Raw genomic sequence first — 25,829 nt, 5'->3', positions numbered from 1 at the left:
GATTTTGTCCATGGCATGTTTGCTGTTAATCCTTGGTTGTCAGTCTAAGTATGTGGTGACCTCAGTGGTATGAAATAAGGAGGCAGCCTACCAGGGACTTGCTCAGGTAATGGGGCAGCATGGTGGCTCAGTGGTTCGCACTGCTGTCTCTCAGTGCCAGGGACCTGGGTTTGATTCCAGCCTCCGGTGACTGTCTGTCTGTGTGAAATTTGCACGTTCTCCCCGTATCTGTGTGGGTTTCCTCTGGGTGCTCCAGTTTCACTGAGTCCAAAGGTATGCAGGTTAGATGGATTGGCCATTGGGAATGCAGGGATAGGTTAAGGGATGGGTCTGACTAGGATGCTCTTCAGAAGGTCAATGTGGACTTGATGGGTTGAATGACCTGCTTCCAAACTTTAGGGGCTCAATGATTCTATGGGAATTGTGAATCACCAGATTTTGTTCCATAAGGAATTACTTTTTTGTGCAGGACTTGAATATCCCTAAAAGAAGAGAAATTGAAGCTATTTACCCTTTGCAGAGACTAGGGTGCGAGGAATAGACTAGAGCAAAGGAAACCAAATTTCTCAGAATGCAAGTGGGTGCTGATTGAAGAACATCCATGATATGGTGATGCAGCAGGAGCAGTTACCTGTCGGTCAGTTTTCAGACCAAACAGGCAGACTGTGGTAAGGGTGTCCCCCTACGTCTACTGCAGAGATTGGCAATCATCATGACTTTTCCTTTCAATGATAAAGATGCAATATATGTGAGAGTTCTTTTTACCTACATTAAAACTGGGTTCTTTAACTTCTTTCACATGCATGTGCCTGGCTAGTAACCTTATTGATATCCGGTGTAATTTTTAGCACAGTCTGACATTAGATTTGTTCTACTATTAGCCCTCACTTATTAAATGATCTGGAAGAATTGCAGAAGAAGTATCATTAAAATTTGATCAGTATAATTAATGTCCAGTGCTGTAAGAATTGCACCAGAGACCACTTAAGATTCTGTCAGCTTTTGTAGGGTGATACATTTTGAGTGCAATATTGATACACAGGACTGTTTTATGTAAGTAAAGCTAACTTATACATAGCCTGTACCTTTTTTATTTCTCATTGCAGGAAAGGTAGTCATGAAGACTACTGATCTCTGCATTCTGGTGGCAACACCTTGGTCAGAGTTCACCAGCATGGTCTGAGAATGAAGATTGACAGTTAACTATTCCTGCTGCATCTCTTTGCCAATGACCGCATAGTCAATTAGCACCTTCTTTTCACTGTGTAATTTTGTAGTTTTGACCCCATCCCCAATTCTATTTCTGGAATCCTAATTCTCTACTTTTTAGCAATGTTTTTAAGATTGTGTCCTACACCTAATCAGTACCTGTTGCCTGTTCTCAGTTGAAGCTCACCTTCATTCTTTAATCTAAGTGGTGGGAAGTTCTGATTGGTGAATATTCAAAATCATCTTTTATCTTGGCTGCATTTTCTATTCATTCAATAGAGTTTTTTTGTTTTCCACTTCCTAGATCAAGCAACTTTTAATAATTTATTCTATATGCTGTCTATACTTTATCCCTGTCCCTGGTATGTCAGCTGTGCACTAGTTGGTAGAACATTGTGGTTCAGGATTCAGTCCAGATATCTGAGCACAAAAATAATGTAGCGTGTGTAGCACTGCTGCCTTACTGCACCAGGGACCCAGTTTGATCCTTTCCTTGGGAGAATGTGCAAACTCCACACAGACATTCTCCTTGTGTCTGCGTGGGTTTCCTCTGGCTGCTCCAGTTTCCTCCTATAGTCCAAAGATATGCAGGTTAGGTGGATTGGCCGTGCTGAAATGTCCGGAAGTGTCCAGGAATGTGCAGGCTAGGTGCATTAGCCATGGGAAATGCAAGGTTACAGGGACAGGGTAGGATAGTGGTCTGGGTGTGATGCTTTTTGGAGGGTTGGTGTGGACTTGATGGCCAGCTTCCACACTGTAGGGATTCCATTCCATCTTAAAACTTTAATCTAACACTCCAGTGCAATGCTGAGAGATCACTGCACTGTCAGGATGTCTTGTCTTTCACATGAAATGTTAAAGTAATTTACTTGCCCGCTTGAGTGGACATAGGATTGTATGTGATCTGAATTTTGTTTAAAAATTCCCTCATTTGGCAAATATTTATTCCTCACACAACATCATTACCATGTTAATAACTAAAATAAGGCAAAGCTGTGGATGCTGGAAATCTGAAACAAAGACCAAAAATGCTGAAAAAACTCAGCAGATCTGGCAGCAGCTGTCACAACTGATGAAGAGTCACTGGACTTGGAACGTTCACTCTGAAGTTAATGTTTTGAGTCCAATGACCATTCATCAGTTCTGACAGATACTGCCAGTTTTCCCAGCACTTTGTTTTTGTTTCTGTCACTATCACATTGCTGATGATGTGATCTTGCTACCCGCACATGGCTATTTCACCATGCATTAACATTTAACTACACTTCAGAAGTAGGAGACTAGCTCAGAGTCATACAGCACAAAAATACTGACTAAATATCCTAAACTAGTCCCATTTGCTTGCATTAGGCCCACATCACTCTAAACCTTTCCAAATGTCTTTTTCAATGTTGTAATTGTACCTACCACTCCCTCTGGCAACTCACTCCATATACACATATCTGGGAAATGTCCTTCAGGTATATTTTTAACATCCCCCCCCCCCCCCCCCCCCCCCCTTTAAAACCTATGCCCTCTAGTTTTTGATATGGATCAATTTTTGGATCAATATGTCTAATGATATAAAACTCAGTCTGTGAAGTGCCTAGTGGAGGGAAATGATACGTTTGGAAAACCTGAAGTTGAAATCAAACTAAATTGATTGGTATCTTTAATGAGGTGGAATGATAATATTGTATAGATCGGTAATTATTTTAATGAAGGTGAACTGAATTACTATAATGGGCACAGATGGCTTCTCACTCATCCAGCCATAGCTCTCCAGGAGAGGAGCAATTAAATATTTTGTAGTCTTTTCATTTTGATTAAATTGTTGCATTCGGGAATAAAAAGTTATAGCTTTATATTGAGTGTCCACTGTGCTTCATGAAATTAGCTGTAATATTTCTGTAAAGTTTAAATTTCATGTGACTGTGCAATTTACACAAAGGAAAAATCTGGCTGTTCATAATTTAAATTCATTTATATGGATCAGTGCATATATGAAGAGAAGAACAATGACCCTCTTAGGATTTTTAAAAAAAGAATTGCAGATACTGGAAGTGGATTTTAAAATTGCAGGAAAAACTCAGCAGGTCCAGCACCATCTATGTGGAGAGAGAGAAAAACAAAGTTAACATTATGGGTTCAGTGACCCTTCTTCAGAAGGCAAAATTGGGTGCTGCAGATAATGGAGATTAGTCAAGATTAGAGTAGTGCTGGAAAAGCACAGCAGGTCAGGCAATATCAGAGGAGCAGGAAAATCAACGTTTCCAGCAAAAGCCCTTCATCAGAAGGGTTTTCTGAAGGAGGCTCGCTGGACCCGAAATATTAATTCTGCTTTCTCTCCAAAGATAGTGCCAGACCTGCTGAGTTTTTCCAGCAATTGTTATCTGATTTTCAGCATCTGCAGCTTTTTTTGCGAACAATGTATTTTCCTCTTGTCTTCTTACTCCATGTTCTCTGAGCTTACTTTTTGTGTTCTTATGAAGGCTATTTGAAAATCCAGAAAAAAACCCCTTTGTGTTAATATTATGTATACTCTGTTACCTTCTCTAGTCAAGGACCGTCAACCAAGTTTTCCCCTCCTTGATGTCATTCTTTTATTTTTCATTTCTAGATATTGTACTGTTCTCCCTAATAAAGTACCATTATTTTTCCCCAGCATGATCTGTTATCTCCTCTTAAATGTAGAATTTATATCTGCTATATCTCTACACTTTACAATAATTCATTGCAAACATACAAATAGTAATGCCTCCATCTCTTCCCTCAATCACTTTAAAATATATGGATGTGATCATCAACCTAGGGCTTTATCCGCTGAGTTATTCAATACATCCTCTTTTTTTTTAAAATGCTAAGACATTTATCTAATTGTTAATCTCATCATTCAACGTCATGTTGACCTCTCCTGTCTTCCTTATGAACACTTTATGTGAAATAATTTATTGAATATTTCTTCCTTTGTTTTCTGTGATTATCATCCTGTTTCTCCCTTTAATGGTCCTATTCTCAGCACCAGTGCCATGCCTTACATTGATGTGCCTATAAAATATCTTTGCTAATTTGTTTTCTGTTTCTTGAACACTTCATTTAATGATCTTTTTTGCCTTTAATTTTTAGCACTTTTTTTTTTTGTTTTCTTATCATTACCTCCTTCCTTTCCAAATTCCACTTTGCTGTCACAAGAAATCTCTTACCCTGACACTGGAGAGGCAACACTCCCTTTAGGATTCTTATCCTTGGCTACAACAGAGGCTATCTGTCTTCCTCCTAATTATAGACTCCCCTATCAATAACCATTTCGGTTTTGCTCTTCTCTCCCTGGTACCATAGTCTGTGTGGCTGCCCTTCCTGCAATCTTCCTCCTTCTCCTGACACATACTGAGTATACTGTACTTGTTGGCTAGGACCAGTGTTTGCAGGACAGTCTTGATCTCTCTAAATGTGGCCCAACTGCAGGCAAGCATTCCATTTCCTCAGCTTGTGTTTTTTGCCCTGGGGTGTAATTTATATTATGTTGAAAAATCCCTCCCTGTCACAATTCAGGATGGAGATGTCCACAGGCTAGAGATGGCCTTGCCATTCTGATGTCTGGGTATACAAGCTGCTCCACCATATGTCAGTCTAATGTATTAAATCTTCCTTTTTTGGTTATTTCTGGTTATTTCACTAGTTAAGTACAAATTTAGAATAGAATACAGTGTCTTGATCCTTGTTTAGAGAAAAGAGAAGCTTTACAATCTCACTAACCAAAGTAAGCTCCCACTTTCACCCCCCCCCCCCCCCCCCCAACCCCCTCTCAGTGGCTCTCAATCCCCCTTCTCAGACCACTCCTGTTCTAGCAAGCCAGAATAGTATCTCTACTCCTTGTATCAAAACACCTCACTTGCAAATTCTCAAAGTGAAGCAAATACACTACAGAACCGTACTCTATTGAGCTGAACTGCTTGCTTGAACATACAGTGGGATATTGGAAAGTCTCACGAACTGTTAGAATCTTATTCATTGCATATGCTTCATTATACAGGGAGCCTGTATAGAGACCACAGCAGAGGTGGCAAAGAAGTAATTTCACCCTGTAGTAGTAACCCAGAACCCTGGGTTAATGTTCTGGGCATATGAGTTTGAAACCCACCATAACAGTTGGTGAAATTTGATTCCATAACAATTTGGCTTAATGATGACCATGTCAACACTGTGTGGATTGTAAAACCCATCTGACTCTCAAATGCACTTTAAGGAAGGAAATCTGTCATCTTTACCTGGTGTGGCCTACGTATGAATATGGACCCAACAAAGTGATTGACTGTGTTAAATTCCTTTTGGGCAATTGGGAAACAGCAATAAGTACTGGGTGAGCCAATAACACCAACACACAAACCAATTTAAAATATTTGAAGCAACCTCTGGAGTATTGTGCACAGTTTGATCTCCGTTAATTTAAGGACAGACATGCATAGGTTGGAAAACTTTGAGAAGATTTACCAAATGAATACCTGCAATGAGTGGATTGCCTCATGAGGACAGGTTGGTCAGACTAGGCTAATACCTGCTAGAGTTTAAAATAGTAAGAGGTGACTTGCTTGGTGAGTCCGGACAGGATGAAATGTGGAGAGAATGTTTTCTCATCACAAGAAACTCTTTTAAACAGTGTCCACTCACTTCGAACCAATTAGGCAAGAAAATGTTCATAGGCTATAAGTCTTTAGAACATTCTTACCCTCGCACATTCTTACCCTGCTGTTCAAGCACAGCAGGTCAGGCAGCATCCAAGGAGCAGGAGAATCGTGATTTCGGGCATAAGCCCTTCATTAGGAGTGATGAAGGACTTCTGCCTGAAATGTCGATTCTCCTACTCCTCGGATGTTGTCTGCCTTGGCTGTGTTTTTCCAGCACCACACTCTCGACTCTGATCTCCAGCGTCTGCAGTCCTCTCTTTCTCCTAATTCAACCACACAAGCCTGCTCCACCATTCGTTAAGGCCATAGCTGGTTGGACTGTAACTTCATATCTACATTCCTGTCTACCTTGAGAACTGGCTTGCTGGCCATCAAAGTGACCACAAGTCTTAATCACATTTATCTACTTTGTTACCATGGGAAATCCTATTGAGGTTGTATAGGACATTGAGGCTTCTTCTGAAATACTGTCCAGTTCTGGTCACTCAGTTAAAAGGAAGGGTATTATTAAGCTGAAGAGGATTTGGAAGAGATTGTTGCTGGATGTAGAAGGTTTAAGTTATAAGTGAAGGTTGGGATCTTTTTCACTGGAGCCTAGGAGGTTCAGAGGCAACCTTATATAAGTTTATAATATAATGACAGGTATAGGTTGTTAATGGTAATTGTCTGTTACTTAGGATGGGAAATTTCAAGACCACAGGGCATATTTTAAGCTGAGAGGAGAGAGAGAGAGAGATTTTAAATAAGATATAAGGGGCATTTTGTTTTTCCCATAGGGTGGTTTGCATGTGTGATGAACTTGTTGAGGAAACGTTGGATATGGGTACAGTTTACTGCATATAGAAGATGTTTGGATAAGTACAGGAGTAGGAAAGGTTTGGAGGGATATGAGCCAGGAGCAGGCAGGTGGGACTAGTTTAGTTTGGGATTACGTTTGGCATAGACTGGTTGGATCTATTTCAGTGCTGTATGACTATGTACCAATGTCACTTTGTCTGATATAGTTTTTGCTTAAAATGCCAATTCTTGAAATGAATTCTACATTGTATATAGAAATATCTACTGCTTTCTGTTCAAAATCTCCTGTAATTGCTCCTTTGTCTATGGCCCCTCACTCCAGACCCTACTGGAGTGGTCAGGCCCAAGTGATGAGAAACCGGAAGGTCTTTCACTGCTTCCTTCTGGAGTCAGGTCAAGAGTTAACTAGTTACAGTATTCGCATCCTAGTGACTCTAAAGCTGTAGTAAAAATGTACCTTTTTAAACCAAAGTACCACGTGAACCACAGTGGTGTTTTAAAATCTTTTTACATTACAATTTCCTAGATTGTTTTCCATCCTGAGTTTCTGTCATCCACGAGCCCACTTTTGCCGATGGATTATGAAGAATTTGTTCGAGGTTGTCATCTTGGTGTTTTCCCATCTTATTATGAACCTTGGGGATACACTCCCGGTAAGTGTCGTTTCACTTGGTGTCCTTTTTTTTTAAATATATTTGTAAGCTACTTTAGAGTTTTCTTTTTCAAAGGCTGGAAAAGACTGTGTTTGCATGAGTAGTATAGGTAGAAAGTGATTCAAATGGCTACTTGACTAGGGGAGAAGTAGACTTCATGTTGAGGAAAAAGAAAAACAAAACTGGCATTTTTTTTTTCATGACCTCTGGGTTCATTGCCCAGCAATTCAGTTGTTGGATATGTGGTGTGGTGGATGCACTGTTGTTCTGGAGAGCTATAGTGCTTTGTCACTTCAAGAAGGGACTATTGGTGAAAGTGAGTTCCGCTTTCTTGCCTGCTTGTACTGCAGTGCTAGGTGACCTGATCAATTACCTCCTTCAAATGTTTTGAGGTCCTGTTTACACCATATTATCTCATTTTGTGTTGAACATTTAAAACTGAGGCAGGACCACTGTGTAGAAGGCCCCAGTAAATATGACCATGGATTAATAAGTGACACATAGACTTCCTGATACTGTGCCTCCAGTGATTGAACCTAGAATAGAACTGTACAGCACAGGAACAGGCCCTGCAGCCCACAATATTGTGCTGAACATGCCACCAATTTAAACTAACTCCTTCTGTCTGCCCTTGGTCTACATCCCTCCATTCCTTGCAATTCCATGGGCTTATCTAAAAGCCCCTTAAACACCCCTTTCAAATCTTGTCAGGATTTTTAAAAAATGCAATTTTCCCAGATACAATCCTGAATGGTTAGTTCAGCTCTTAACGATGATTTTATCATGCTACAAGGAAAGCAATCTTCCCATTCCTTCCATTATTTTTTCCTCACTTCAGAAATCTTCACAACTCGTGATTTAAATTGTGTGGAATATGAGGATATAGATATTCTAGTAGTTGCAAAATCAAGCTATTTAAAATGCATTTGAAGAATCAAAATTAAAATAAAGGGCTAGTTATTTTTAATAATTTACTTGTGCTCCATCTCACCAGGCACCCAACTCCATTTTAATATGTTTTAGCTTTACCACTAAAAGTGGTAGATAACTCTGAATTTCCAGGTCATTTTATCAATCTGCGTTGACTTTATTTTCACTTTTTTTATAAAAATTGTGCTGTCATATTTAGTTGATTCTATTGTCATGTCAATCAGAAGATCGTGTTTTCAATAGTCAGTCAGGAACTTGAATTCGCAATCTATCCACTCCACTGCAGAGCCTTTACACTGTCATAGTTTACTGATAGCTCTTCTGGTCATTTCAGGTGAATATTTAATGTTTCTATTGCATTATTCAAAAAGGAGCAATGAATACTCCTTGTATTCTAGCCAATATATTGACTTGTGGTGGGACCTAGTCTATTTTGCACACAATCTGTCACTGAATTTTAGGACAACATCTGCTTTAGGTCAGTCTGCTTTCCCTCGTTATCCTTTCCATTTTTTAAAAAAAAGTTGTGTTCATTTGGAGTGATGGGGTAATGAAGTTGTGAAACTAGCAGATATGAAGTCAGAAGGGCAACAAAGGAAGAGAGTGTATATGTGGCAATACTTTAGCAGATATACCTGTATATTTTTATCTTGCAAATGAATACTGAAATCTATGCAAGTAATTAATGGAATGTAAAACCTGACTAGTATTAAACCATTTATGTAAACCTTGTAACTATGATGTTTGCTTTTATAGCTGAGTGCACAGTAATGGGAATTCCCAGTGTGACTACCAACCTATCTGGATTTGGTTGTTTTATGCAGGAGCATGTGGCAGATCCAACAGCCTATGGTAAGTGAAATGAAATGCTGCGTTAGGCACGAAATATTAACTTGACCAAGAACACTTACACCTTTTTTTTTGTATTGTTTTTGCAACCAGGGATTTATATAGTAGACCGTAGATTCCGATCACCTGACGAGTCTTGCAATCAGTTGACTCAGTTCATGTTTGGGTTCTGCAAGCAGTCGCGTCGCCAGAGAATTATCCAGAGAAACCGAACTGAAAGGCTTTCTGAGCTTCTAGACTGGAGATACTTGGCTAGAGTAAGTACATGCAACTTATGTGACAATTCGTGAAGGCTCAAGGGCCTGTCTCTTTGGAAATGTTAGGTCTACTCTGAGATCAGTGAAGCAGAAATTGCAAATCCATTGAAGTGACTGAAAACCAATAAATAAGCTCCTTTGTGACAACAGCAGTGATTTGTCAAGCACTGTTGATTGTTGTATGAGAGTTGACAAACAGTGAGGTGGTTTCTGACTGACTGTGAGCAACTGATGTAATTCCCATGCTCAAGGATTACCGTCATGGTAACAACTGCAGACACATTTAACCAGACCTCCATCATAGCAAACTAAATGGGATTTATTATCCAGAACAAAAAGGTGATTACCTGTTTAAGAATAATAGTCAACATGGCTTCAGAAAGGATTAAATGTGCCTGATCAGCCTCAAACCTTACCTGAGCAGGTGCTAGCTAGGTTACTGAAAGAAAGCAGAAGCCTTGTGCATAATTATGAACATATTTGCATGTATAAGAGACTCCTTCAGAAAGTCAAGTCAGTGTCTAGGGTATCAATATGATTTAACAGTAGACAAAGTCAGAAATACAGGGCAACTGTAGACAGGCTATGTTGCAGGGAAGGGAGGTTAGATGGAAGTGGAACATATTCTTTGGATTTCCACATATCCCTAATATTGTGCACCTTAAATTGTAATTTGTCTCGTGGTGAGAGAATTGATTTCACAGATGAAACAGAATACATTAGATTCAAGTTTCAGCTTAGAGCTTCAAAAGAGAGCTTTCTTTTGCAAGTTGATCAGTGCAAAAAAGATTCCCATGTATGGGATCGGGTCTTGGCATTTGAAGACATGTGGGTTGACGTGTCTCCTTGTATGGCCAAATGACAAGCAGTGGCAGCAAAGCAAATATGATTTGGGCATTTCTTTCCCCTTCCCAAGGGTTTTTTTATCATTACTAATCGGTCCAATAAATGTTATCTGTTGCTAAACTGTGATGGCACACAGTTTTTATTGTATATAACTTGTTGTCATTAAGATAAAAATACATTACAAAATAAAAGGTTTGCACAGATATGATTTCATGATATAATCAAGTATTGTATTTTGCAAAATGCACATCTAAGATATGGAATAGGAGTGAAAGGTCTACTGCACTCTACATTTTGTATTGATATCCATCAATTATATTTATCAGACTGAATTCATTTAGTTCTCTATTATTTCCACAGAGTTGATTTTGTTTTTGATATTGGCCTGGCTCATAACCTCCTTCCACCTTATCCCGGTCCCAAGCATCCAACTTGGCACTGCCCTCGTGACCTGTCCATCTTCCTTCCCACCTATTCACTCCACCCTAACACACTTCTCCTCTATTTTCATCTACCAAATACATTTCAAGCTACCTTCCCCACCCATTCGTCTCTCAATCAACCTAGCCTACAATCCTCATTCCTGATGAAGGGCTTATGCCTGAAATGTCAATTTTCCTGCTCCTCGGATGCTGCCTGACCTGTTCTTCTGCTTTTCCAGCACCACACTCTTGACAGTCTCCTGTAATCTATTTGTTCCAAATCTTCTTTGGGGGTCAGTCAGTTAATTGCATCACACTTGTATTTCTTATATTGTGGAAAGACCTGGTAGGATTTGGGTTTTCTAGCAAAGACCAGACAAACGTTTTCTGCTTTTTTTAAATGAGGGAACACTTATTCAGTTGCTTAATTGTGTCAGATTCGCTTTGATTCGGATTATCTAACATCAATTTCAGTGGTCATTTTCTGAAAGGTTTTTCTATCATGTTTGTATGTTCTTTGATAAGTTCAGGTCTCCAGACAAGCACTGTGTATTCATCGTGGCTATTAAGTGATTACTAAAAACAATGAGTGGGTCAATTTGAAACACCATTTGATTTTTGTGAAAAGTTTCCATTTGTTGCCTTAAACATTTCACTGACTGGGCAATTCCATTTGAGATCACTTCCTGAAAACTGCATTAAAGCTGTATGGTACTTTTTTCTCCCCCAAGTCACAGCTTGAAGTACTGCTTAGAGTACTGATCACCCATTCCTGCCCTGGAGACAGTATAGAGGAAGGCAGTGTAAAGGATCCTTAATATCAGAGGGGCAATAGTTCCAGCAGATGGCTTGATTTTTTTTTAAATTGTAAAGAGATGTTAAGTGAGGTGGACAAGATTCTAAAGATCCACCAGCTTGGGGAAACTATCTGAAACCAGCTTTCAGATATGAAAAGCAGGAAGATGAGAGGACATTGGTTCATGATCATGAAAGTTACTGATGTTGGTGATGCCTTTTGGAAGAGAGAAAACTATTGTTGGAGTGCTATTGTGGCCTTTCAAGAATTTAGAATGGAGATTAGTTTGATAGTTTAAATCCCTGATTCAAGAAGCTAATGTGATGGGAAGAGAGAAAACCAACTTTTATTTAGTAGGAAATAAAATTATTTTTGCCTTCCAAAATGGTTTTAAACTAAGTCTTTAAAATTTAAATACAACTGATTCCCAAATACACTTATTGTAAGTATGGGTTTTTTCAAGGTATTATTTGGTATTTCTGTAAGTTCTATAAAAAAGCTCATACCAAGATGTGAAGTCAACATGTACAACTCTTGTATTTGTTTCCATCATTTTGCTGTATCTTTATATGGGTTAATTTTAATTCTGTTTTTTTCATATTTAGTACTACATGTATGCCCGCCACCTTGCACTGAGCAAAGCCTTCCCAGACAAATTCCAAATGGACCCAATCATTCCCCCATTGGTAAGCTGATTTGTTTTGTATTGTTGCATGCTGTTTAAAATTTGTATTAAGGCAATACCTGCTTTCCAAACATCGTGTTTTAAAACCAAAATTAATTCACAAATTAATTTCTTTTTCTACAATAGACTGAGGGGTTCAAGTATCCCAGGCCAGCATCTGTGCCCCCGTCCCCTTCAGTGTCACTGCATTCAAGCCCACATCAGAGTGATGAGGAGGATAATGACGATGAGCGATATGATGAGGATGAAGAGGCAGAAAAGGATCGAAGAAATATCAAAACTCCAGCTTTCTCTGGTCCAGTTCCTATAGGAAAGAGCCAGTCAGATTTGGAATATCAAAATTGAATAGATAGCTAGCTTTACCACTTGGAAAATTTACAATTACAATACTTATGTACATGGATAGTAAATGCTGGGGGAGCTGGTTACAAGTTACGTGGAGACTAGGAAGATCTCCAATGTCAAATGTGTATTGGAAGCTTGTGTAAACTTGCAAATGATTTACAGTAGCTAAAGAAAAGATGAGTCCTATGAATATTAGGTAAATTCCATAGCCTGGTAGATACTTAAATTTTCCCTTGAAAAGATTTAATCAATCCTTCCTGTAGTGTATCTGATCAGTTCTAAAGGTTTGAAAACCAGATGAACTTATTTCTAGTAATTTTGAGTCTGAGTTTCATGAACTTACAAGACAACCACCCTTGTGATTTCTGTAACGCACTTGACCACTTCTATAAATGAGGGTTATTTTATTAGAATATTTATGGCATTTTATAATTGAGTCACGTTCAATTCGTGATTCTTATTGGGTATAATGTTTCTCATTGGGTATCACGTTGGTGATTTAATATTTCAAAAATAAAGGCATAGTAGATAACACATTTTTTTTAAAACTCTAAGTTTTGGTCCCAATGCATGAAGGAGTCTGCAGTAGCTGATGTTTGAACTTGTCATTGAATTTAGAGTGCATCTCCATGTGTTGTTTGTTTTTTTTTTTTTGACACTTATAATCCTCCTAAAATATCGCCAGATTGTAATCATGTGACTTGGAACACTTATTCTTCGGATGCTAAAATAAGTAAAAGCACTGGTTTGAGCACTAGTTATATTATTCATGGAAGGCTACCTGCTCTTGGTTTTGCCATATTTTTTAATCCCTGAATTTTTCTTTGTACGGACTGTGAAACAGTACGCATGCATCACCCTACCAAGCGTAGAAAAGGGGACAATCCAATTTGAAATAAGCTGCCTTGTAACATTGCAGTTGCTGCCATCCACAAAGATAATGACATAAATATTTTCACTTTTTTAACCTCAGGGATCTGCTTTCCAACTGGGAACTAAAGCTTGAAAACTGTGGAATATATAGCACTTGGTTTGGGGAAAAATGCAGCAAAATTGTTGGAAGATAATTGTGTAATTACAAAACTGAATGATATAACTTTAGTTGTTCTTTAAGACCAAGTAAAATATTTCAGTCCAATGAGCTGTTTGTTCTAATACTTTTACTGAGGTACATCTGTTTATGACAGCTATTTATTTCAAATGCATGCTTTTAGGATAATATATCCCCTTGCCAAATTTTAATTAAAGCAGCTTCAAGAAGAAAGTCATCTGATTTAAAAGAAGTGTCTTCCAACTCACTCTGAACCATAGTGGATTGGTCACCACCAAGCTCAATTGTGCTGAGAGATTTGAATATTTCAGTTAAAGATAAATTGGGGAAGCTGGAAGACTCCTGCAGAAGAGTAGGTTGATGGGTTATTGGTATGGGTTGCCTAATCGTGAGGGTCTGTAAGGAGCAGGCAAAGTGAAACTGTTTCCATTTGCAGAAGAAGTTGAGAACTGAAGGTTACAGATTTAAGGCAACTGGCAAAACAACCAAAGGTGCCATGAGGAATGATCTCCGTAGTGGATGGTTATGCATAGTTTGTGATTTGTGCTGGAGGCACGTTCAGTAATGGTTTTTAAGGGGGAATTGGGCCATTGTTTATTTGAATGGAGAAAGCAAGGAGTCTCTCTTGCATGGACACCACTGGTTAAATAAAGGCGGCCTGTGCTGCAATGATTCTGTTTTTTGTAAGAAGCAAGAATCAACACTGACTGTAGAAGAGGGATGTTGTAGTAGAGTAAGTCCATTGCCACCTCTGAAATTGGAACTAATGGAATGAATCACCTTGCAGTGTCACAGCATAATTACTACTGGACAAACGAAAATCCTCTTTTTGGTTGGCATGAGCTGACTATCTCAAAAGAAGTGTGCTGTCAGGATACATGCAATTTGGCTCTAATGTAGGGTAGGTTTGTGCTCACTGTCTGACATAAGACAATATTCAGTGAAGAACTTCCTCTATAAACATGATCTCTAAAAAGTACTGAATGCCTCATTTACAGACTGTTCATTGGAAGAATAATGCAACAGCTATGATCTGCTTTGTCAAAAATTATTCAAAATTCTTACATAATGCGCACCTCTTCATTGGGTGGAGTTTGATGTTATCTGCTACCGTGAGTTTGCTGGGAGAGTGTTGGTGGGATGGCATTGGGAAGGGAAATAGGTGACGTTCAGTAGATTTCCACTGCTGTCTAATGTGAAACTGTTTAGGTGAAATAGTGCAAGAAATTGATTGCTTTTGTGGCAAGACCACAAAAGAGTGAGAGAGCTTTGTTTTGTGCATTGTCGTTATCTTAAAAAGCAGAGACCCAGTAAACCTTTGGTTTATATCTTCCTAAGTCAGTGTTGAACAGAGATATATTTTTTGGCTTGATTATTCAGAATGTGCTTGGCAAGAAAGTTATTTCCAAAATTTGCAACAAAAGTTTGTATTAATAGACAGGAATAAAGCAGAAAATCACTTTGTTAGTGAAGGGTAGGTAGGGAAATGTGATCAGCTGCAAGTTAGTGGGCCAGATGTCTTGAGCACAGTCATAGCCCTATGCTCAACTATTGTCTGAAGCTCCAGGTACCTATTGCAAAGTTTAGATTCCAAATGTGATAATTATATTGTGGTCAGTGCAAAGGACAATAGAAGTCTTAATGAGCCATATAATTAGTGGAGCAAATATAACTTTTCCATTCCTAGGAATTGACTGACTTTATGAAAATTCAAAGGTGATTTTGGAATGAATGTGATTAACATACAGATGGTCTTCACAGACTGCTTTTAATGGGAACTTTCTATATTTGCAACATTAATTGATCCATATAGCATAATCAAGTTTCAGCACAGAAGCAGTCATGGTGACTGGTTGTTGATTTAATTTGCAAGCATCATTTAATACGCCCAATGCACTAGTTTAATGTTTTTGCTGTTTTGCAATTAAGTTCACCTAGAGATTCTGAAGAGCAAAGGTCTTGTAGCAGAATGGATAGTTTCTCAGCAAATATATCAGAAGCTGCAGGTTTGAGTGTGAACCCCAGGACTGAATGACCAGGTGTGTTGACAAATCAACCTTTCCATCCAAGTTACCAATTGGCAAATCTTCCCAATGCATGTTAATAGTAGGCAGTAAGAACAACAAACATTCCTGGCCAGCCATTTGATGGAAGGAATGTTTTACCCTTTGTACTCACTGTCCATGGCTCTAGAATCCAACAAGCATGCAAAGGTATGTGTTACCACAGCAATGTAGAACTCCCCAAGTGAACTGTGGTACCATCAGCACCATCTTCACTGTTTTTAATTCAATTACAGGTAACTGCCAATAATAATTATTTTGAGGGCATAAATGACAGCAAACTAGTGGTTTGGAATTCTTTCGATTTTTCAGATTGGATAGGTTGTATCAAAAGTCAGTTTTTTTTTCCAGATGTTGGGATTTTAGATTAAGAGAACAACAGGTTTGATGCCTTTTCCAATTGGTTCTTAACATTAATTTAATCTGATATTAATGCCTTTTAACACTGAAATACCTGATCAATATCTCAGTTACTACTAAATATTACTATAATGTGGAGAAATCAAATGGTTTACTTTTGATGTATTCTGTTGAAAACACAATATCTAGGCTTGTTTGTTAGATTGTCACCTGCACCTGATTCATGTCAATCTGTTACCATGTTACTTCACTGTGCAATAAGAGTCATGAAATCCTGAAGTTACTGACAATTTTTTCATAATTGTATTTTTAATCACATTTTTCCCAGTCTTCTCTGAGGATATTTGGTAACCCATGATGGCCATCAGCTGTGGCTCAATGAGTAGTACCCTTGCCCCTGTAAATTTAAGTTTTTTTTAAAATTCCATTTCAAGTACACAAGCGCGCACTCTGCACTGATAACTACTGCAGAACCAAACACCCTGCCCTTTGCAGCTACATGTGAGACATAAGTGACAGGAGCAGGGATAATCTATACCAGCCCTTGAGTCTGCTCCACCAGCCATCCAGATTATGGTGGTTCTGATCTGACCTTAACACCACTTTTTGTTGGTTTCTATAATGCCTGACTTCCCTGTCTAGCTTAGCCTTGAATACATGCAATGAACCAGCCTCCACTGCTCTGCAGAATAGTGTTGGCAAATATGGCTTCAGAGGAAATTCCTTCTCTCCAGCTTAAATAAGAATTCCTTTGTCTTGAAACTCCGCCCCCATGTTTTGGAACATTGTGAGGGAAATATCCTTTCAGCAAATACAAGCATATGGACGTATATGGAATAGTGTAGGTTAGATGGGCTTCAGATTGTATGACAGGTCGGCGCAACATCAAGGGCCGTTGTAATATTCTATGTTCTTATGTTTCAATGAGGACATCTTTCTTATTCTTTAAAGTAGTTTGGGCCTACGTCCATTAGAGTTACCTTTCCTAATAAATTAGCCCCTTCATTCCTAGGAATCAGTAGTGTGAACCTTCTCTGAACTATCTCCTTTTGTTACTCGCTGTATCTCAAGTGTTAGCCATTTGTAATTGATGTTGGACCGCTCCCAGACCCCTCTATTTGAATAATAATCTGTTTTTATATTCTTATTTACCAATGTTAAAGATTTGCCTGGCAAATCCAAAGAAGAGGAGAGCAGTTTTCCTCAGTATCCTAGTCAACCAGCACAAAAAAATACCTGGTTGAAATGAGTCAACCAGTCCAGAGATGATGTTACACACTCCTGAAGCAAGAGGGACTTGAACCTGGGTCTCCTGGTCCAGAGATAGGGACATTACAACTGCACCACAAACATCCTCCTAATGGTCATTGTCCCCCTCAAACAAGGGCAGCTGTTCTTGTCATTATCTCCTTTTTTTTCACTGTCCAAACCCAAGTTTTCTTTTGTCTCAGCAGTAACAAATGTCATCGGTTTTCGGTTACCCTGATCATGAAAGGGGTGATATGAACTTGACTGACAAACCAACTTTACAGTGGTCTTGGGTGTACAATATGCACTCGAGCCAAAGTGAAGTAAATATACACAGAAGCAAATAATTCTAAAAGCTAATCTCCCACATTTCAATTTTCATAGGTATGCTACATTAAAATAGCAGTTTGTGCATGTTCCCAGATTATTTATTATACAAAGTGATCTACATATTTTAATTTAAGACTTGTGTAATTTGAAAAAGTATCAAAAATGCTGACCATTTGATGAAGAACAAGATCATTTTTTCTTCCTAATTAGTCTGGGTATGATTTAAATTAAGCTAATGTTGAGCTAAATGGAATTTTCAAAATCCTAACTCTCAACAGTAATGATTAACATTCAAGGACTTTTAATTCATTAAGCAATTCTACATTTCAGAGAGGTTATGAAAACTATACCTTGTCATGTACAATGCATCAATAACTTAGACATTTTTGGTAACCAAGTGGTACAGAGTCACAGTGAACATAGATGAAATCTAGTGGGTGTGTGGGAGAAAACCCAAGTTAGTAGAAGTATGTCAAAAGGTTAGAAGAGTAATTTTCTCCAATTCGGATTCTCTTGCCAAAAATGCTGGTGTGCCCTTTCCTCGTTCTCACCTGTAATTAAAACAAAAAGTGTGTGACAGTTCATAGAGGTCATTGTTCCCATCCATTAGAATGAGCAAATTAGGTATTTGCTAATTTTTAGGTTTGACTTGTATCTGAAGGATTCCTTATACTAACTGCACCCTACAATAAAACCTCACTTATTCCTACTTCTGATTACTTGAGTGCCCATCCTCCCATTTTGTCTCTGTCCTAGTTGAAGAAGAAACAGCATCTTTGCGTTTGTTTGATTTCTGTTTGACTTACTCAAACAACATTTGGTACCTATCTGCATTACCATGAACACTTTAAGTAATAGAATTCATTTGGCTACCATTAAAATGGATCTTATTAAAAACATTGCTGTGATTACAATAAATCTTCGTCTAAGTATAGCAAACAAGTTGGGATAAAGCCAATTTTTAGTAGGGTAAGGTAAATCCAAGATGGAGAAGGCCACAAATTAAGTTGTACAGCAGGATTATACAGAAAGAGGCCATTCATCCCTTCAAGTCTGCACAGTCTTGTCTAATGAGCAATCTAGCTAGTCCTTTCGCTGGCTCGTTTCCCATACCCCACCAATTTGTTTTTTCATACTACAGATTGTCATTTGGTCATGCAAAACTTGAGCATTGCTGAAAATGAAAACATTTTGGCTATTCCTCACTTTGATCAGTTGAAACAACAGGTGCCGTGTGTGTACACACTTTCCATTTGCAAAAGTAGGTAACAACCATTCTTTGGTTCATTGATCCTTCAGGAGAATTCCTCGACTAACATAAACCCGCATGGCTCAAATTTGAAAGCACCACAAGACCTCTTAAAAAGGCTAATGTGATTCCTTGTCAAACACCATTTTAACATTGCACTTGTCTACTTCCTCTATTAGAGCTGAAAATGTGTTGGTGGAAAAGTGCAGCAGGTCAGGCAGCACCCAAGGAGCAGGAGAATCGATGTTTCGGGTATGAGCCCTTCTTCAGGAAGAAGGGCTCATGTCCGAAATGTTGATTCTCCTGCTGCTTGGATGCTGCCTGACCTGCTGCACTTTTTCACCAACACATTTTCAGCTCTGATCTCCAGCATCTGCAGTCCTCACTTTCTCCTACTTCCTCTATGACCTTGTCAAAAATCTCCAATCAAGTTAGATTGTTTAAAAAGCTAGTGGAAAGCTGTTTTAATATCCCTGTGTGCCTGTTAATTTCTCCTAGACTTTTTTCCAAAGGATATTGTGTTGATGATATTAAATTGACTGCTAAGCTTACATTTCTTCAAACAAATGTATAAAGTCTGCAGGGGAACCTCTGGGGTGTAGTAGTAGTATCAGTGCCCCTGGACCAGAGCCCCAGGTTCATATTCCACCTGCTCCTGAGGTATGTAATAATATCTCTGAACAGGTTGATTAGAGAAATAGGTTAAATTAAGAAAAAATAAGGTTTGCTGAGGGGTCTCCTTTGGTGCGGTGGTAATGCCCCACCTCTGGCCAGGAGGCATGGATTCAAGTCCCACCTGCTTCAGTGATATAAGATATTGGAACAATATAAGTAAAAATATTTGCAGACTCTTTACGCCTTTGACATTATCCCTGTATCTTGCAATTTATTAAGTAACTTGCATAAAGAAAGCAACAACCAGATTAAAGGTACCTCTTACTGACTTAAGCATTTCACCTGTACTACTTGCTACTCCATCTTCAGGTCAGGCTGGCTTCCACTTTTCTATATGAGCAATGACTGTAAATGAACTTGAATTGATGTAGCACCTCTCTGTACCAAACCAATCCATGAACGAATGTTGAAGTCCATTATTTTGGAGGGAAAGTGCAGCAACCAACGCATATGTGACAAGGGCCCACAAAACAGCAAATAAGATCCATAAGCAGTTAATGTGCTTTGGTGAGCTGGTTTGACATAGCATCACTCCCTTGCTCTTTCTCAAATTATACCATGTGGTCTTTTTAATTCTATACCTTTGTATGAATGTTCTTACGCGGTCAGGTTTAATTCTGGTCTGCAATGAACTACTTGTAGGCCCCTGTTGATGTCATAAATAACCAGGCTCTCTCTCATGGAGGTGGATAGGGAATAATATTAGTAGAAGCTTTGATATTTTCTAACTCTCTGAATATGTTCCTGAAGACAAAAATTAAGCTTTGCAGTGATGCCTACTGTTATCAAAGTGTTCGATAATATTCACCTACTACATACACATATTCTTTCATATTTGGAAGGTGGGGTGATAGAGGGTTCATGGTAGTAGTGAAATGAATTTTTTAGTATATGCCGCCATATTACAATTAAAAGTGGGCAACATCGGATAAATCGTCCCCTATTGATTGCCTATGAATATATATTTGAAGGGAGTACAGGGTAGAGATAGGTTCCCACCCTTTATAGCTATCCAGTTCCTTCTTTTAGATTCGATTACTTAGTGTGGAAGCAGGCCCTTCGGTCCAACAAGTCCACACTGACCCTCCAAAGAGTAACCCACTCAGACCCATTCCCCTACATTTACTCCTTCACCTAACACTACAGGCAATTTAGCATAGCCAATTCACCTGACCTGCACATCTTTGGACTGTGGGAGGAAACCGGAGCACCCGGAGGAAACCCACACAGACACAGGGAGAATGTACAAACTCCACACAGACAGTTGCCTGAGGCAGGAATTGAACCCAGGTCTCTGATGCTGTGAGGCAGCAGTGCCACTTTGCCACCGTGCCCATGGGATCATGGGTTTACTGTGTTGCTTCATTTGGCCCTAAATGAGTCTGGCTGTGGTAGTCTATTTCCAACAGAAGAAAAATCAGAAAAGGACCTACCCACGCTCTGTGTGTTCTGACACGTGGTACATCAACTGAACAGTAAGCTTCCAGTATAATCTAGAATCCCTGGTGCAAACTTGGACCTGAAACCTTATCCCTTCATACTGAACACGCTAATGGTGCTAAATTCTGCCTGGAAAACAGAAGCGACCTCACAATGTGGTTAAACAGAATCTGAACTGTTCACGGGTTAACATTACTGCAGGTTGGGGAGCACAGGCAGTGAGACAAGCAAATGAATAACCGTTAGTCTTCCCACTCATTTATGTTGGTATATTGCAGGTTTGTAAGTCTACATGTCCCGTGAACAATGAACATTTGATCATCTACCTACAAAAAAAAACACTTGCCTTCTTGCTGTGCCTGTCGGATGGAAGCCAGGAGCATCGCTGTTGCCTCTGATAGAGTTAATGGGTTGGTGTTTTGGCTTCTGGTTTCTGACAACAGACAATAAAATGATTATCTCTGTACAATGGATTACAGGGTTGAAAATAACATGTATCACAGCTATACAAGTATAGGGGTGGAGCAAGGATAGAGTCAGAGTCATAGAGATGTACAGCATGGAAACAGACCCTTTGGTCCAACCCGTCCATGCCGACCAGATATCCCAACCCAATGTAGTCCCACCTGCCAGCACCTGACCCATATCCCTCCCAACCCATCCAAATGCCTCTTAAATGTTGCAATTGTACCAGCCTCCACCACTTCCTCTGGCAGCTCATTCCATATCCGTACCACCCTCTGCGTGAAAAAGTTGCCCCTTAGGTCTCTTTTATATCTTTCCCCTCTCATCCTAAACCAGGATGTTAAGACATTTCTCACCGAATATGCATGTAATTCTATCTCTTACCAATATCTATGTTTTCCAAGAGGTCACCACCATCCTCACCGTTATCAGCGATGAACCGACGCCCCTCTGTAATGAGAATTGTGAAGGGACATTTGAAGTGCTATTTCTCAAACATGTTTCTCTGTTCTCATGTCTCACAATCCTACCCAGTGTGACTTTGTTTAAACCGGCAGCCTTTCATTTTGTGACTTGTGAAATTTTCTGCTAACCACGAGTTTTAGGAGCAACTCACTGCAGATGCTGGAACCTGTACTAAAAAAAAACAAAAACAAAAAATACTGGAAATCACAAGAGGTCAGGCAGCATCCGTGGGGAGAGAGCAGGCTAACGTATCGAGTCGAGATGACTCTTCAGCCGGACTTTAGGGATATTGACTGGCTCACCGGAAATGGGAAATCTTTAATTCCCATTATCAAACGCACTCGGCACTTGTAGTCAAGCAAGACCAGCGCAAATGAATTTAAAATTGTGCCTTTCGATTCCCGGCCTTTCCAAACCCACCTCCCAGTTGACTCATTACTCCTCAACCTCGGTCAATTGAGGGGTCATTCCATTTGTCCTCCACAGAGTTTAAAACTAAACAGATCTGAGATGGTTTATTATCGGAAGGATTTATCGCATATGAACGCGAGGAAGGATAAAAGTCAATCTTATAGAAAGCTCTATCAGTGCAATTTCAGTCCATCAGCTATTAGGAGAACAACGGTATTTAGATTTCATTGTTTAAAAAACACTAAAACTATTAGGTTTAACCCACTATGATAATGCACACAGTTATGCAATAGTTATACCTAAACATGATATTCGTAAGTGATAGGATAAATTTTTAATAACTAATGCGACAGAACACTGCAGTCTCCGGGCAGTCATAAAAATATTACTGTTCCAACCCTTACTAGCCTATCACAAACAGAAAACAGAAAGTGCTGGAGAAACGCAGTGGATCTGCCAGCATCAGTAGAGAGAGAGAGAGAAACCAGTTAACGCCTCAAGTTCGGTAGACCCTTAGAAAGAAAGAGCCGCGAATAACAGAAATCAGGAACTGCTGGAAAAACTCAGCAGGTCAGGCAGCATCTGTCGAAGCTAACCAGCTTATTTCTGCATTCAGAAATGAGGACTAGGCAAAATGCCAATGTTTGAACCCCTGTTAAAGCAAGTATTTAAGAAATAAACACTGTACAAATCGTGGATCCAACTTGGAGCAGCGCTGTGAGGAGGTCAGTTCAATTCAGGGTTCACTTACGTGCTCCTTTCAAATACAGCATTGCCTGCGGTGTCCAGTTACGTCTCTGAAAGCGATCCTACACAAACAAGAAGCATCAACTGGTTAGTGTTTGTTTACAAAGAGTCCGGAGTACGAAGTGTGAACGCGTTAAACGAGCTGAGAGTTCAGAGACCCGGTGAAATGGGGGGTGTAGCGGTGTACCTGCGGGGCGCCCCTGGCTTGCACCAGGAATGAAGTTAGAAGCAGCATCAGGAGAGTGTGGACGATGACAACTCCCAGACCCTGCACAAGAAAGAGAGGGAACAGCTCAGTGAATATCCCGGGCAACTTCCTGCAGTGTTCTTCTGTCAAAAAGTAATTCTCAAAGCAACCAAAAAGGAAGAAACATTCCTTTTCACTTTCTCTGGGGAAAAAAAACTTTTACAATTAAGTCTGAGCCCAGAGTGGCGCTTGTTGGTACACATTCTGAAGAAAGTCATTGATCTCTCCAAAGGAGCAGACCCCCGTCAGAATCTGCCCGTGCTGGATATTGATATTCCCAAACCGTTTGAATCAGTCTGTAATCCAATACAGTGAAGCAGGAAGGACAACATAGTAAATCTCTCTCTCTCTCACCTTCATCTCCTGTTCCTCAATGTCCACTTTGCAGGCAGAGTGTGTGTGTGTGTGTGTTATGCGGCTAGTCTTTGCCTTTTTAAATGCTCTCTGACAGGTCCCTCTGGCGGGACGTCTGGTCCCAAAGGGGCCACATGTCAGTCTCGGTGATTGGACGAGTTGAAGGCACCAGGAGGGCCCCGCGGAGTTAGCTGCAGGACAGCGGTGGTGGGGGAATGGAAGCCAGTAAACTCCTCAGAGTCAGACCCCGCCCTGCAATGCCAGGGCCCCTGTCGGCTCAGCAATCCTCAAACTTCAAAGATATTTTCTGTATCGAACTGTTCAGAGAGGTATGCTGTCAGTGCCAGGTATCTCCAGCTGTAGCGGCAACAATATCGGAGCTGGAAGCCCACTGGAAAGAGAGAGAGAAAAAACATTATGGTGCTGAATCATAAGACCATAAGAAATAACAATAGGAATATGCTCTCCGAACCTGTTCCACCATTCAAGAGAATCATGGCTGATCCGACATTCCTCGGGCCAATTTCTTGTCCTTCCCCCAACACTTGATTCCCCATTGATCAAGAATCTATCTCAGCCTTCAATATACACAAGGACTCCTCCCACACAGCTCTCTGTGGCAAGGAATTCTAAAGACTCCCAAACCTCTGAAAGAAGAAATTCCTCCTCATCTCAATCTTAAATTAATGCTCCTTTTTTTCCCGAGACTATGCCCTCTGGTTCTAGACATCCCCATGAGTGGAAACACCCTCTCAGCTTTTATCCTGCCAAGCCCCTTAAGAATCCTGTATGTTTCAATCAGATTGACTCTCATTCTGCTGTGAGTAGGATTCCAGCCTAACTCATACTTTTACTCATTGGACAATCCCTCCATACCAGGGATCATCTTCGTGCACCTTCTCTGAACTGCCTCCAATGAAATAATATAAGGAGAGCAAAACTGCTCACAGATGTGGGCTCACAAGCACCTTGTACATTGCAGTAAGACTTCCTACTATTACACTTCAATCTCCTTGGAAGAAGGGTCAACATTTCATGTGCTAGCTTTCAGTGTTTTGTGCATAAGTCCACCCAAGTCCCTTTGTTTTGCAACTTTCTGCAGTTTTTCTCCATTTAAGTAATATTCTGTTCTTTTGTTCTCCTTTCCAAAATGAACAACTTTGCATTTTCACACATTATACTTTGCCAACATTTTGCCCACTTAACCTATCCATTCTCTGTAAATTGTTTGCATCCCTCCTGCAACCTGCCTTTGCACCTATTTTTTGTGTTGTCTACAAATTTGGTGACAGTACATTCACTTCCTTCATCCAAGTCATTAATATATATTGTAAACAGTTGTGATCCCAGAACTGAAACCTGTGGAACTCCTCCGGTCACAGGTTGCCAAACTGAAAAAGAACTCCTTCCCATCCATTTTCCAATTTTCTAACCATTCCAATGTACTATCTCTAACACCAGGGGCTCTTATCATATGATTCAACCTTTTGTGAGGTATCTTGTCAAACACGTTCTTGAAGTCCAAATGCAACATATCAACTGGTTCCCCTCAGTAGACTCTGGTTGAGTCTTCCTCGAAAAACTCTAATAAATTTGTCTGACTCCATTTCCCTTTCATGAAACCATGTTAACTCTGATTAGTTATGATTTTTTAGATGTTCTACTTTCTTAATAATTGAATTCAATACTTTTCCAACAATAGATAATTACTGTCTTTTTGAACAGGGGTGTCACCTTGGCAGTTTTCCAATTCTGTAGTACAATCCCCTTATCTTTGTAGCTGGCTCTGTTAGAATCCTAGTATGCAAGCGATCAGGGTGAGGTGACTCATCTGCCTTTAGGCCAGTTAGTTTTTCTAATACCACTTCTTTAGTGAATACTTAATTCCTCCCTAATATTCTTCAGTATTAATGGAATGTTCAAAGTATCTTCCACCATAAAGACTGATGCAACATATCTGTTCAATTCCTCTACCATTTCCTTATTACCCAAAAACATCTGGATGGGTAGATGACTAGGAAAGGGTTAGAGGGATATGGGCCAAATGCTGGCGAATGAGACTAGATTAATCTAGGATATCTAGTCGGCATGGACAAATTGGACCCCAGATTTATTTTCCAAGGGGCCATTGTTCACTTTTACCTCCCTCTCTCTTCCTTTTTATATAGCTAAAGAAGCTATTATTGTCAGTTTTTATAATTCTTACTAATTTGCCCTCTTAGATAGTTTTGGCTGGATGTAAGTTTGCTCGCTGAGCTGGAAGGTTCTTT

At 39.7% G+C, this 25,829-nt stretch overlaps 2 protein-coding genes across 2 annotated transcripts in view; one reads left to right on the top strand and one right to left on the bottom strand.

Moving 5' to 3' along the window:
• The window catches only part of LOC140466727 (glycogen [starch] synthase, liver-like), a 49,544-nt gene extending 33,337 nt beyond the window's left edge, over positions 1-16,207 (top strand). Inside the window, exons 12-16 of the mRNA XM_072562256.1 lie at positions 7,198-7,324; positions 9,011-9,106; positions 9,197-9,360; positions 12,030-12,110; positions 12,236-16,207. Of these exons, the coding sequence (XP_072418357.1) occupies positions 7,198-7,324; positions 9,011-9,106; positions 9,197-9,360; positions 12,030-12,110; positions 12,236-12,454 (687 nt within the window). The 3' untranslated portion in view covers positions 12,455-16,207. The remainder of the gene's footprint in view (positions 1-7,197; positions 7,325-9,010; positions 9,107-9,196; positions 9,361-12,029; positions 12,111-12,235) is intronic.
• Positions 16,208-23,684, bottom strand: spx (spexin hormone). Its single transcript, XM_072562261.1, has 6 exons — positions 23,560-23,684; positions 23,146-23,226; positions 22,963-23,020; positions 21,720-21,785; positions 21,217-21,303; positions 16,208-18,057 (listed from the first exon to the last, which is right to left on the bottom strand). The coding sequence occupies exons 1-6, from the start codon at positions 23,563-23,565 to the stop codon at positions 17,987-17,989; spliced, it is 369 nt and encodes a 122-aa protein (XP_072418362.1). The 5' UTR covers positions 23,566-23,684; the 3' UTR covers positions 16,208-17,986.
• Positions 23,685-25,829: the final 2,145 nt, after the last annotated feature.

This window comes from Chiloscyllium punctatum, chromosome 44 (genome assembly GCF_047496795.1).
Source record: "Chiloscyllium punctatum isolate Juve2018m chromosome 44, sChiPun1.3, whole genome shotgun sequence".
NCBI classification, from domain to species: Eukaryota; Metazoa; Chordata; class Chondrichthyes; order Orectolobiformes; family Hemiscylliidae; genus Chiloscyllium; species Chiloscyllium punctatum.
Note: the sequence above shows the minus strand (reverse complement) of the source record. Positions and strands in the feature narration are given on the sequence as shown.